Here is a 13,659-nt window from a genome sequence, read left to right as displayed (position 1 = left end):
CAGATCGCCGCCATATAGCCAGGATATCTGTGTGTGGCGTTCAACACCACCACCACCACCACCACCACCACCACCAACAACAACACATCATTACCATTGCTCGATGACTCATCGTCCTTCTGTAATCATCTGCTTGTTTGAAAAAAGTCTACTGTCGTTGGGACAATATATGTCACATAGCCGTACCATATCGGTTTTGGTCATGCTACATCGTATACCTGGTTGTATAGTATACCTGAAACATATAGACACTCTATAGTTGGTTGTTATATGTTGTACCGCCAGTAAATCTCTTCTGATGTTCGTTATGTCATGGTCTGTTATTACCTACGGATTCAGTGTCACTGCTACGATGGAGTATTATCGATTGAAGATTTCTTCGGGTCATCATGTCCTGAACGGCCTATTTATGGGTAGTATCTGAAACTGAAATATCCAGACTGTTTCGGTTCGGACACTTAAAATCTGACCTGTGGTACAGATAACATTAAAACGAGGAAAACCCGTCTTATTCTTTACCAAACTAAAAGTCGCCTGCTTCCCCTAGAGATAGTGGCGATAACGCTAATTTTAACTCGGTCTCAGAGTTGAGGAGTAGATACAGACCCGTCACCATGGTTTCCTGTCTAAGTTATCTCCAAAGATCCACACGCTATCAACTGTGTTGGTTTAAGAACAGAGACAGCCTCATACACCCTTAGTCCCTACCCGCCCGTGAAGTCTTCTCGACAGTGTAGAGGCTGCGAAATGAGGCGCGGGCTAACGAGGATCTTCAGCCGTGTGTATCATGGACAATCACTGACGATTAACACACTTGCAGGGAGTGGTTTGCCGAGAAGATTTCTGCTGCAGAATCCTGCTAAAGTCAGACATCACGGGGGAGGACGTTCCTTCGCTTCTGCCATCCTACAGAGCCCTTTCCAAGATGAGGACATCGTGGCGACTCCGTTGACTGAATATTTGCTTCACTGTTTCTACTCGCTGGGGGACCTGGATGCCTTGGTACGTACAAGTAAATTTTTAAACTAAATGCGTTATGTCACAGTTAGTGTGATTCTAAAGATTCAAACTACCCGCAAGGATTTTATATCAGTAAATTACGGTTTTATAAAACAGTTATATCGAACTCAAATTTGTTCGTTGTACGCAATTGGACAACAATGCCCGCAAGTGGCCCGCGACAAGATTTAGTAGTATTTATACTAACATACCTTTCGCTTGAATGATATTTGTTGTCGAAAAATTATCGTTCAAGAGCAGTAAAGCACAGCAGCACTTGACTTAAAAATAAGTGCTTTCCTAATAGTATTGGTATGTTTTGACAATTCAGTGTACAGGATATTTATTTGAAACTGACGCCGTTTTCAGTGAGAATTTCGTCAGATTTCAGGGCATCTGGTGTATTTGGTCTTTATTTTCTTTAATTGAACTTTAATCCTACTCAGTGTGTATATGTCAGCATGAATGTCACTGAACTCAATACGCATAGTAAACCCGTAAAGATCTGGGTTAGAAAAGGTCATCGGGAAGACAGTTTTTTTTGTAACAGCATGAGGTGCTAGGGCGCTGACTTGATTGATGCATGACATTGTCCACACTATCCCAAGAGACTCTCTAGGACATTTCTGATCACAGGTCAGCCCCTTGGTCAACTTCCACTCATCAACAGCGTCTTGTATTATCAGAGCAGGAAATTTGACCCCATTCTTATTTTCTTTATCTTCTCCCGTTTTGGTGACTTGATGTTCGTGTTACAGAATTCCCATAGCTGACTGTATCTTCTTCTTCTTCTTTTCCGTCAAGAAAGGCAATGTTCTGCAACCAGAAACAGCAACTGGGAAGGAAGTAAACTGCGAAACACTTTCCAAATCTTGCTAGCCCGCGTGCTAGCCATGACTGAAAGTTACTTGCCCACAAAATAATTCACTAGCCCGAATTTGAATGAAAACACGTTTTTCGTCGTTAGGCTGCTACGATTATGAACGTTTTTATAAGCCCATAAACTTGCATGTATTATAACTTAACAAGTGAGAGAGATTTTATATTTTTAAGCATAGAAATGTATTATCTAGTCGGGCCAAAAACCGTGGAGATTTACTGGCCCTACTGGATTTTCACTTGCCACGTGCTTGCAGGCCAGTGGCTATTTTTCACACTGGCGGGAAGCATGTCAGCTGACATACTGGGGAAACGCACCTCAATGTTAGACATATGTTTATCAAAGAAATCAATTCTGATTTGTTGAAATTCGTTCTTCAAAGCCATAACATCACCTATTTCCATCACCTGACCATGACGCACTTTTTTCAGTATAAGGATGTAATGCGTATATCCTTACATCTCATGGACAGATGCATCATTAGATATGTATGATTCAGGAACGTTTGTCAAAACTGTTGGAAATGCATTACAGAGCAAATTAAAAAAAATGCATTTTCTCGTTTTCATTTGTTTTCATGATCTGGAAACTGTGCCTGGGCGTCACTTTCGTATACCTTGAGCTAGAATGTTTTAAATGTAAACACTGTCATTATTTTGCATCGAAACATATATCCACATTCTGTTTATGAGTTCAGCATACACTTACATGTGCAAGTACTAAGGTAGTTGTCTTGACATGAGTATACATGATTTGACATTTTGATGCCATCGCCGAACTCAAACATTATTGTTAATTTAGCGAAATATTTGTATTATGCATATATGGAAAGATATCCATATAAGTCTGCCAATACAATAGTGTGACCCGTGAAGGTCCGGGATAGAATAAGGCCTTAATAGGGTTGTCGTAAGAGGCGACTTACGGGATCGGGTAGTAAGGCTCGCTGACTTGGTTGGCACCATGTTATCGGTTCCCAGTTGCGCAGGTCGATGCTCATGCCGTTCATCACTGGACTGTCTGGTCCAAACTTGATTATTTACAGACCTCCGCCACACTGGAATATTGCTGAGTGCGGCTTGAAACTAAACTCACTCACTCAGTCACTTTACACAAAGGTCCAAGGCCTATATACTTGACTGTTTGACATTCCAGCTGTTAAAGCGTGACCTCATCGTTATATTTTCACATAGTTTGCACTATGGCCCTTGTTACAACTTTGTATAATCCCCAAGAAAATGTGGTCCATCGTCCTCTTTGAGTTGTCCCCCTTTGTGGAATGTTTAATATATTCAATCTGTGTTGTTTCAAGGTCGACTACGATACGAAAGAGACTTTCACCTTCTCCCAGCTGTCCGATGCCGTCGTTGCAGTTGCTAGCAGCCTCACGAAAAGGGGATACGTTAAAGGCGACGTCATCGCAGTCGTCACACCCAGCAACGTCCACATATCATCATTGGTGCTCGGCGTATCAGCAATTGGAGCAACAGTGGCGATGATCGACCCAACGTCCACTCCAGGTATACAACGTAACTTCAGAATCCCACTCCTTTAACACTCACCAATAGAACGTGGTGTCAGGTGATACTTGATCAGACTTTGTCAAGTGAGCCAGTGAGTCAGTTTAATTTTACGCCGCACTCAGCAATATTCCAACCATATTGCGGCGGTCAGTAAATAATCAAGCCTGGACCAGACAATCCAGTGACCAACAACATGAGCATCGGGAATTGGCAATTGGGAACCGATGACAGCGAAGCCTGACCACCCGATCCCGTTAGTCGCCTCTTACGACAAGCATAGTCGCATTTTAGGGCAAACATGGGTTGCTGAAGGTCTATTCTGTCCCGGGACCTTCACGGGTCGACTTTGTCATGGAAAGAAAGATATGCTGTGCCTTTTGCCTTCGTTCATTTATTCACCACCAAGAGTTCAAAACATTGCTGTCAACAAATGAAACGTACATCCGCAGCCATGAAAGGTGTGGTTTTCATTGTTTACATTCGGAACACTTTTGAGCAGCAGAATGAAATATTGCTGGCTTGAATATTTTGCACACTTGTAAAGAAGCCTCTAGATTGGCTAATTAGTAAGGTCCTATGACGCTACCATCTATGGATCGGTTGTCAGCCCTTTTCACAGAGATGTGTCGTATCCGAATGAAAAATCTTATCTTGATGTTAGAAAACTCTTGATATTCGCCACTTGATATTGTTTGAAATGGCCTGATGGCGCTAGGATGTGGATGTTAACAGTTAATGCGCTCTAATTTGACTTAGTGATGTTAATATCACGACTTCATCCCCCCCCCCCCCCCCCCCCCCCCCCCCACACACACACACACTTCCCCAGCAGCAGCAGCAGCAGCACAAAATTAAATCTTCAATGTGGTCGTAAGTAATTTTTCAAAGAGTGGGTTGTTGGACCTTGTTAGGTAATTCGTATTGTGCTTGACAGAGGAGATTTCCCGTCAGCTCCAAGACTGTGGCGCCCAGTGTGTGGTCTGCAGCCAGCCTCTCGTGTCGGTCGTCAAGAACTTTTCTCATACACGTGACATCAAGGTAAATACAAACTTTCCATTTACTTCGGAAACGACTATAACACATGTCGAATGGTAGCGGAAAAGCTATATTAAATGTTGGATCACCTAGTCTTGTATGAAAACGGGTACACGTATGCGTATATACCGAATGTTGGATAATGCGTCCGCTAGGATCTCTTCGTGTTGGGTGATGCTGACGGTGTGACGTCATTCTCCACCCTCCTGGAAGATGACGGTCGGATGTTCCGTGATGACATCGTCATCGACTCCGACAACGACGTGATGGGACTCTTCTACACCGGCGGCACCACGGGGCCGCCTAAATCGGCCATGCTCACTCACAGCAACATAGTGTCTGCTCTTCATCAAATAAGGTAGGTGTATAGCAGGAGAAAAACACTTGGTCTTTTATAGAAGAAAGACAAAGATACTACACATGAAGTTAAGACGTTCTTGTAGTTCAATACATGCACAGAGTAAAGTTTGCAATTGTGGTATCTCAATGGAAGGTGCTAACAATGTCCAAAAATTGTCAACTGCTGTGTTGATCTGAAGCAAGACTTTGAACTCTCAAAAGTTCACTTAGACATTGCTACCATTCTTCACATCAACCCAGTCATCATGTACAACCAGAAAACTGTTGGCTCTACATATCATATTGCACCGTCTAGTCTTACATAGTAGATAGAACCCTTGTATCTTGATACCGATCATGAAAGAAAGATCTCTTTCTTTCCTGTTTGGTGCGATTTAAGGTACAATCAACAAAACGCTCAAACGGATAAGTTGAAGTGTGTGATACGTCTCGGACGTAAAGAGCCCTCGGTTTCAGGGTTCCCGTTCCGGTCCGGACGGGTCTGGAGAAGGTGTTGTGTGCCACGCCTTCTCACCACGTCTACAGCCTTGTGATGGCTCATCTTGGCGTTCTCCAGGATGGAGGGATGGTTGTTGGTCTACGACATCCTAACCCCCAACACTGTCTGCAGGCTGTTGACACGTATGGGGTACGTACAAGTGACACAATCCTTCCCATCATCATGATGTATTTTCATTGTACGATGCCAACCGAACTAACTGCGTATGATCTATTTTCCATTAGCCAGCTTTCCCTTCTGTTGAACAGTATTCCCGTAGCTTTAGTCTGAGCTATTGCTTACATTTCACACATTGGCGGGTACAATCCAGCCGCCTTGCCACATATTCTAGACTTGCTGCACCGTGTATGCCTGTTTCAGTGTCTAGATGAAAGTCTACAGACCACCGCGATGTATCAGAACCATCCTAATCTTTGAAAAATAGTGAAAGTCAAATTTCCTCTTCTTAACCTCCGCCTTGTGGTTAAAGCGACCGCCGAAGACCCGGGTTCGATTTCCAGTTAACCTCAATCAGGCATACATTCCTACACCATGGGTCTTCGTTTAAAGTACCGACTACTGACACTATGATGTACAGGTGGCTGTAATATATGGATACTGCGAGAGTAAACCCTATTACGATCCTCATTGAACAGATCACCAGGTTGTACACAGTCCCATCTACACTGAAACAGTTTACGACTGCCGACCGTGGCTACGACCTCTCGTGTTTGGAGTCTGTATATTGCGGGGCAGCCCCGCTCAAGAGGACGGTAGCAACAGCGTTCACGGAGAGATTTGGAATACGGGTGTACCAAGGTACAAAATACATTCTATTCATATTCACAGTGGGGACTAAACGTACCATTCATACCACTGACAAATACCATCGTAATCATTTTAGGTCCCCAGGTGCAGTTTGTGGCCATAGCATTGTATCCACACTAGTACCTTGTCTCTGAAATAAACATTTTGAGGGAAAACACTTAATAAAATATCTTAATAAAATATAATAAACGGAACCAAGAGACTTTCTCTGTTTTCAGACCATAACAGCGGAAAGGTTGATGTGACACACATTCTAGACTTGCCTGGCGTGTATAAATTTAGTTGGCATATTTGTTCCCGGATTGTCATGACCGATTTCATGGTATCGAACTTGCTTACTGAAAGACAGGTTTAATGGCTGTAGTATTTTAGGTATTTCTTGCGCGTTTCGCAGTGTTGAATTTGCAATTTCGTAAATGAAACTATGTATCAATTGAAAGAAATAATTTAGTTCTACATTATCTGCTGTGGAGGCGCTGGCATGACTCCAACGAGAGACATACATTTGGTATTTGAGACTGAATGACCAATTAAATTCGAGAAACCCCTTTAAACATCTAGCTTTATACCACAGGATACGGCATGACAGAGACAACCGGACTGACACATGTCGACACAGAACCCGGGGACCCCACAACAGCTGGGGTGTTGCTTCCCAATACACTGGGCAAGGTGGGAGCAGCACTTGGAATCACAGAGACCATGTTTTATCTCGAATGTATTCTAGTGCATTGAGGGGTCTTCCCCAGTTAGAGTCTGTAACTAATAGAGTCTGTACTAGACAATCCAGTGATCACGACACGCATGGGTTACTGGAGACCAATTCTAACACGGGGTACTTCTTCATGGGCTCTATTTGATTCAGGCTCAGTGTGAATGTCTATATAACTAGATGTATTTAATGTGTTGTTTTGTAAAACCGATGATCAAAACAACAAACAAATACGGGCATACTGGATGTCAATATTACGTTCCCTGTAGTGATAATGTCGAATAATGAACCCTTATTCACTCACAGTCGGTCATGGAAAAATATCAGTGGAATACTTAAAAGTGATTTGCCAATATTGTTTACGTTCTTTGCTTCGCAGAACACAGCCTTGTATCAAATTATTTTTAAAATCAAAGGTAGATACCACTAACAGTGCCTGAAGTTGGAACTCGATTCACACAGCTGATGACATTAAACTGATCACATAAAATTCTCTCAGATTACTGACCCCTACACCGGCGACATTCTACCCACTGGGGATCGTGGAGAACTCTGCATTAAAGGACCTCAAGTTATGAAAGGTTACCATGGAAACAGAAACGCCACACATGATGTTGTGGACAAAGATGGGTGGTTTCACACAGGTAATGTATTCCGTGCTGTCCTTTTCATGCTCGGAGTACTCTTCTCCAGAGAGGTATTGAAGTAGTTTCCATGGAAACACGAAGAATCTACCTGTTTACCAGCTCTATATAGAAAGCTTGAAGATTTCCGGTTCTTGCATGAGGAAAAGAAAATTAATTGTTGAGTCATCTAGATTAAGTGATCATATCGTCTCCATCGTCTTGTCGTCTAGTTGTATGCGTCCTGTTGAGGAGTTTCATTGAGTACAATGTGATCGTTTACACCGATATGATACTTCTTCACCATAAAGAGCCCCGTGGTTCCTGATCCAATAAGCTGTCAGATTTCTAAAACGATTTGACATCAATTTTCCTAACACATTTGCAAGTTGCTACTATTTTAAATGGAAATAGAGCCGAGAAAACAAATATTTCCCTGTTGTTACTCACACTGGTGGGTCTTTTAAATGTACTCAGCAGAATAGAAGATTTGATAATAGACGAGTTTGTTCTAAAAACAAATCCTTCACCTGACGCGTTCGGTTCCCAACAACTAGCTATACTGCCTATAATGTAGACCAATATGGGCTCATTCAAACAATATGTTTTTGTTTCTACAAACCAAGGTGACCTAGCTCGAGCCTCAGTGGATGGCCGGATTGTGGTAGAAGGTAGACTGGCAGACGTCATCATGAGTCAGGGCCACTCGGTAATAATATATTGATTCTTTGTTGTGTAAAGCCATCTTCAGCAATATCCTAAGGGGAGGGATCAGAAGTTTGTAAAAAATCGAGTCTGGGCGAGACATGGAAGTGACTGATTTAGGTAAGTGGGACACAATGACATACATAAACAAGACATCGAGCCTGCCCACCACATCCTGTTAATCGCCCCTTACGACAAGCAGGCGTTGCTGAAGACTACCTCTAGGCTATTTCCATGCAGTACTGTCTCTTCTCGTCAGGGGAATGGAAGGTGAAATAGTAGGGAGGCCCCTAAATGAGTCATATCTCAGAGTATAATGAAATTAAAGAGTTACTGTTATTGAGAAATACGATACCTTAATGAGGAGTGAACGAATCAGTGGGTCTACTATCATAGATCATGAAATCATTTTGTCATATACAAAATCAAACATCCTATGTGACGTCTGAAGAGACGGATGCATGCAGAACGACCTTGACACCGGAAACGCTGTTGGAATGGTAAATTTGTTCAAATCAGGCGATTGTAGGCGATTGGATCACAAAGAAAATATCAACACTGTGCACCTTGATAATCAAAACTGAACAATGAGTAGCCCATCTCCCACAAAGTAAAAGTGAGGAACTGGAGGTAATAGTTGTAAGAATCATGACTGTGACATACAGCTTAATTCCTTCTTTAATACGATTCTTGCATTTCTTAACATGCGCATCTGCAGAGCTGCATTGAATAGTTACTCTTAACGTGGAATCTCTTGGATGTGTTTATTGTGCAGGTTTCTCCAAATGAGGTGGAGGACGTGCTGGAGACTCACTCTGATGTAGAGGACAGTGCCGTCATTGGCGTTCCCGATACGCAGTCAGGGGAAGTGCCTAAAGCGCTCGTTGTCAAGAGCAACGGGAGCTCAGTGAGCCAAACCGACCTACAAGAATTTGTTGCAGGTAAGTGGACGAAGTATTTACAGGTATTGCCTATACTAATGACTATTGTCAGATATCGGGTAAGAATATTTTGATTTTGAGAAAATTTATCTATGAAGTCTATATCAATATGCCTCTCTCTTCTGAACATCCTCGATATCTTCAGGGTATACGTTCCGATAAATCTCCACTATAGTATACCCTAGTTGCATCTATGGTTCGGCCAGATACTTTTATTATCTCCCTTTGCTGCCCTTCCGCATTCCCAGAGTAGCCAATGAGCTAAGCCGCCGTTACAACCGAGCTTGGCAGTGTCAACAAAGAGAGCGTTCGGAGCCGCGAAGGTTTGTTTGCAGTGCGAATAAGATTTTGGGAAATCATACAGACAAATGGTCAGGTCCAAAACTCTAAAAGAAATATGTGCAAGAACTCCTCCTTCATCTTTCAGAGTTACTCTGCATGACATGTGTTGCCAGTTTGAGCTATTCGATAGTTTAGAAAGTGAAAGTGAGTTGTGATTGGCACGCGAAACTTCACAGCGTAGACACCTGATTGGTTAAAAAAAGGCAGCCAAGAGAGGTAGTAAAATTTTCGGACCGTACATGCATCCACGGTATAGTGGAGATTTATCGGAACGTATTCCCTGGAGATATCGAGGAAGTCTTCTGAAAAATGGAACGTTATTTAACTTGGAAGAGAGCAGGCTAGACTGACGTTTTTTTGAAATCTAGATTGTTTTTGGTGTTATTAGATATATAGGACAGGACCAAATAAATGGATGGTTCTGTATAAGACGACATAGTATTGACGCTTTTGCTTTGGCAGACTAGTCTTGAGAACAGGCAGCAGTCTATCCAAGTTGTGAATGTATCACAAGAAATCGGCGTTCATAGCAGTAGATACATTAGTGAATTGCGCCCAATATAATTATATATGTTGTAAGTGGACAAAATGCATGCTAAGTGGGATAAATGGATGGAGGACAAGTGAAAGGCACACCAGGGATGGATGCAGCTTTTGCGAAAGGAGGTGCACTCTCTTGAGAAAATGGGGATGCACACTTCATTTTCACGGGCGTTTCAGTGGTGATTTAACAAACTTTCATGACAAATATATGTGTGTGTGTGTGTGTGTGGTGTGTGGTGTGTGGTGTGTGTGTGTGTGTGTGTGTGTGTGTGTGAGAGAGAGAGAGAATTGTTAATATTATGGAATACTTTGTTCACGGAGTTCTTATTTCAGCCAACTTAGACACACACAAGCATCTCCGAGGAGGGGTAGAGTTCGTCGATCAGATTCCACGATCTCCAAGTGGGCAGATCAATCGCCGGGTCTTGAAGAAGAAAGCGCATCTCTAAATGACCATACTAGTTTGGGCAAATATCCGCACAAACACAGTAAAGACGTATTAATTCCAAACTGAATCCACTGAAGTATGATGCAACCCACGTCCGCTCGTATATACGTGGACGCGTTCGGTATGCTTGACGGGCAATTGTTCATCTCCAGATGAGCTTTGAGAAGTGAGTTTTGTTTTACGCCGCACTTCGCAATATTCCAGCTATATGGCGGCGGTATGAAAGTAACTAAACCTGGACCTGACAATCCAGTGATCACCAACATAAGCATCAGTACCCCGATCTCGTTCGTAGAGGCTTGTGAAGGTGTCTGCAGCTGGTTTCATCGATGAACGGAGATCTTACGACCCAGCTGCAAAATGTCATTTCGTCAGATCATTATCTTTGGTGCGGCACATCTCACGCACAGGTATATATCGACGTAAAATTGTTGCTATAAAGAATGACGATCCATTATATTCCTCAGCATGTATTTTATAATGTGAGACAGAGGAATCTCAGCACTGACAATGCACCACTTGTAAGTGGTATCTACCTACCTTCCCAGAACTAAAGCTACTTCCCAAATGTTAGAAGATGTCAGCTTGTTGGCTGCATAACGGACCAGCGACCACTGTGAGGAAAAACATTTACGTTGGCGTCAATACTGGCTAGCCATTTTTGCTTGACTGTATATTGTAAGTTATTTCTCGGTTTCGTTTATTAATTCAGATTAGTTTCAGAATGCTAGAATGACACATACATGTTTGATTGTGTAATTGATGGCTTTGTGTTCACGAAAGTTCATTTGGGTTTCAGAAATGCTAAACCGATTGTTCACAGTCTGTTCTTATTTTCATGAGATTGGTAATCAAAATTCTTCTTAAACCATTTAGGTATAACTAACACAGCGTACATTACCTTCCGGATGTGCTATGTTCATTGGGCTAGTTAATGTGAGACGCTTGAATTTTTTATCCCTTGCGTGTGGAACAGATGATGCCTTAACGTAAGTAAGCACGGATCTCCTGTGTGGGGCCTCCATGTAAAGAAAGCCTCAGTGCGCCATGCTTGAAGTAAAGAGAGACAACATGGGGATTCACGATCCGTTCCAAATCAGTGAACTTACTGAGCATAATCATCCGGGGTCGGACCTAGTTTATCTTGTAAACGTTCAACGTCTTTTGTTATGACGCTGCCTAGCGTCGAAGCGCCAAACCTCCATTCTACAGTCAATACCTGGTAAGAGCTGGGAGAACTTTAAGTCTAGTTCCACAGAGAGACCAAACTGTGTGCCATTGCGCAAAAATCGTTGCCCTTTGATTCTGCTGTTTTCATGGGGGTGGAGATTCGATCACTTCCAGGATATAACATAGCACAGTACTGCCTTTCCAAGGCGGGTATGCCAGTACATCTTTAGTCATTTCACCGGTGTGACATGAAACTGACTAGCGGCTGGGTCCAAACGTCATATACAGTTTTATCACTCATCCAGTTACCAGAGGATTCACAACGTGATTTCATCAATGCAAGGATCTTAGCGTCCGTGATAGAGTGAATTAGGTTTCACGTCGCATTTAGTAATATTCAAACCATGGCACCCGACACCCACACCCGACACCAGACGACACCCACGGCAGGCTTCACACATTGCACCCATGTGGGGAATCGAATCAGTGCCTTCGAGGAGAACGTTTCAACCACTACGCATCACCAAAGCACCCTTAAGATTTTGTACTGCAGCGTCTCATGACCATGTACCCGAACATAGAAACACGACTGTTAGCAGTCATTGGGCGAAAATGACCTACTGCTTCCCGCTCCACAACGCTATCTTAGCGTTAAGACGACATGGTATCCATACCTCATAGCCTGTCGGTGCCATACAATCGCTTTGAGCAGCAGGCCAAGGGTCCACGGGGCGATCTAATTTATCCCACTACCATAAACCTATTTAAATGTTTGTGAGTCGTTACCACTCCAGGGTAACATGAAAACGAAAACACATATCCAACACACTTTACCTTCTGATCTCCACAATCACATTCTTTACATACCGTCACGTGATAAGACCAAGGGACCTGGAGTAACCACTGTTATTGTAGATTATAGTCAGATTGCGAAATCAGTCATCTGCAGAAATGACTACAAATTCCAGTCATTTGGTGAAATGAGGGTCAGCTGTTTCACGTTCGTGTAATAACAATCCATATATTTCAGTCATTTCATGAATTTTCACTTCATGTGGTGGTCAGGGGTTTGTGAGGCGTGGTTGCCCTGGACACAGCAAGTGAGTGAGTTTCGTTTTACGCCACTCAGCAATATTCCATCTATGTGGCGGCGGTCTGTAAATAATCGAGGCTGGACCTGACAATCCAGTCATCAACAACATGAGCATCGATCTGCGCAATTGGGAAGCGATGACATGGGACACAGCAAGTGTCAAACAGGTGTAAATGCTTCAAAGCCAACCTGAAGTGCAACAGTCGCTGCCACAATAATTTTAACCGTTACTGGCAATAAGTGATATCGAAATTGTGATCAGCTTTTGTAGATTAAGTCATTAAGTGAAATTGCCTGAAATGACTGAAGTATACTGATTGCTGTTATACAAATTGACGAGAAAGAGCTGACCCCCTTAGTCATTTCGTGTCATTTCACTAAATGACTGCTTAAACAATCTGACTAACATATTTATTTCAATGAAGTATCATAAAACCTTCATCTTCAGTACCTGAATTAACCTTCAGAATAAAGACGCATGCACTACATACCTCCTTTGAGGGGCACCAGTATAGCATAATGATTAAAACATTCACTTGTCAGGCTTAAAGCCAGTTCAATTCTCCAAATGGGTACACTGATTGAAGACCATTTCAAGTGTCCCCCTCCTTAAACCTACCTCACTCCTCCATCTATGGATCAACAAAGTGAAGTACTGATGTTGTGAAACCTGTTTCTGCAAGTCACACCAATTGACATTCATGATTCTGAACCTGGAAAATGTCAAGGGTTCTCTGGCACAGCCACATTCGAGTTTGGATTCGAAGGGGTACCCACTTTCAGAAATCATTTCACAGATTAATAACTGTTATAGATGTACCATCAATTTATACAGAAAATACCTACCAATGAATATGGGTAATGTCGATACATCAAATCAAGGGGAGATAATCCGAACTGTGTCATGGCCTCAACCTGTTATGAAGTATCTTGAAAGGTTCTTTGTCATGGGATGAAACTTGCAATCAATGCTTCGTAA

The 13,659-nt window shown here is 42.6% G+C and overlaps 2 protein-coding genes across 2 annotated transcripts in view; both read left to right on the top strand.

Moving 5' to 3' along the window:
• Positions 1 to 13,659, top strand: part of LOC137293419 (ubiquitin carboxyl-terminal hydrolase 34-like) — a 299,421-nt gene that overhangs the window by 181,935 nt on the left and 103,827 nt on the right. The gene's annotated exons all lie outside the window — the stretch shown is intronic.
• Positions 584 to 11,239, top strand: LOC137293870 (uncharacterized). Its single transcript, XM_067824645.1, has 11 exons — positions 584 to 1,002; positions 3,192 to 3,399; positions 4,337 to 4,440; positions 4,593 to 4,795; positions 5,254 to 5,425; positions 5,932 to 6,094; positions 6,678 to 6,775; positions 7,315 to 7,459; positions 8,065 to 8,147; positions 8,919 to 9,084; positions 10,303 to 11,239. The coding sequence occupies exons 1-11, from the start codon at positions 748 to 750 to the stop codon at positions 10,416 to 10,418; spliced, it is 1,713 nt and encodes a 570-aa protein (XP_067680746.1). The 5' UTR covers positions 584 to 747; the 3' UTR covers positions 10,419 to 11,239.

The sequence above is a fragment of the Haliotis asinina genome, chromosome 8 (genome assembly GCF_037392515.1).
Source record: "Haliotis asinina isolate JCU_RB_2024 chromosome 8, JCU_Hal_asi_v2, whole genome shotgun sequence".
Classification (NCBI taxonomy): domain Eukaryota; kingdom Metazoa; phylum Mollusca; class Gastropoda; order Lepetellida; family Haliotidae; genus Haliotis; species Haliotis asinina.
The sequence above is the reverse complement of the archived record's forward strand: the minus strand, read 5'-3'. Positions and strand labels throughout refer to the sequence as shown.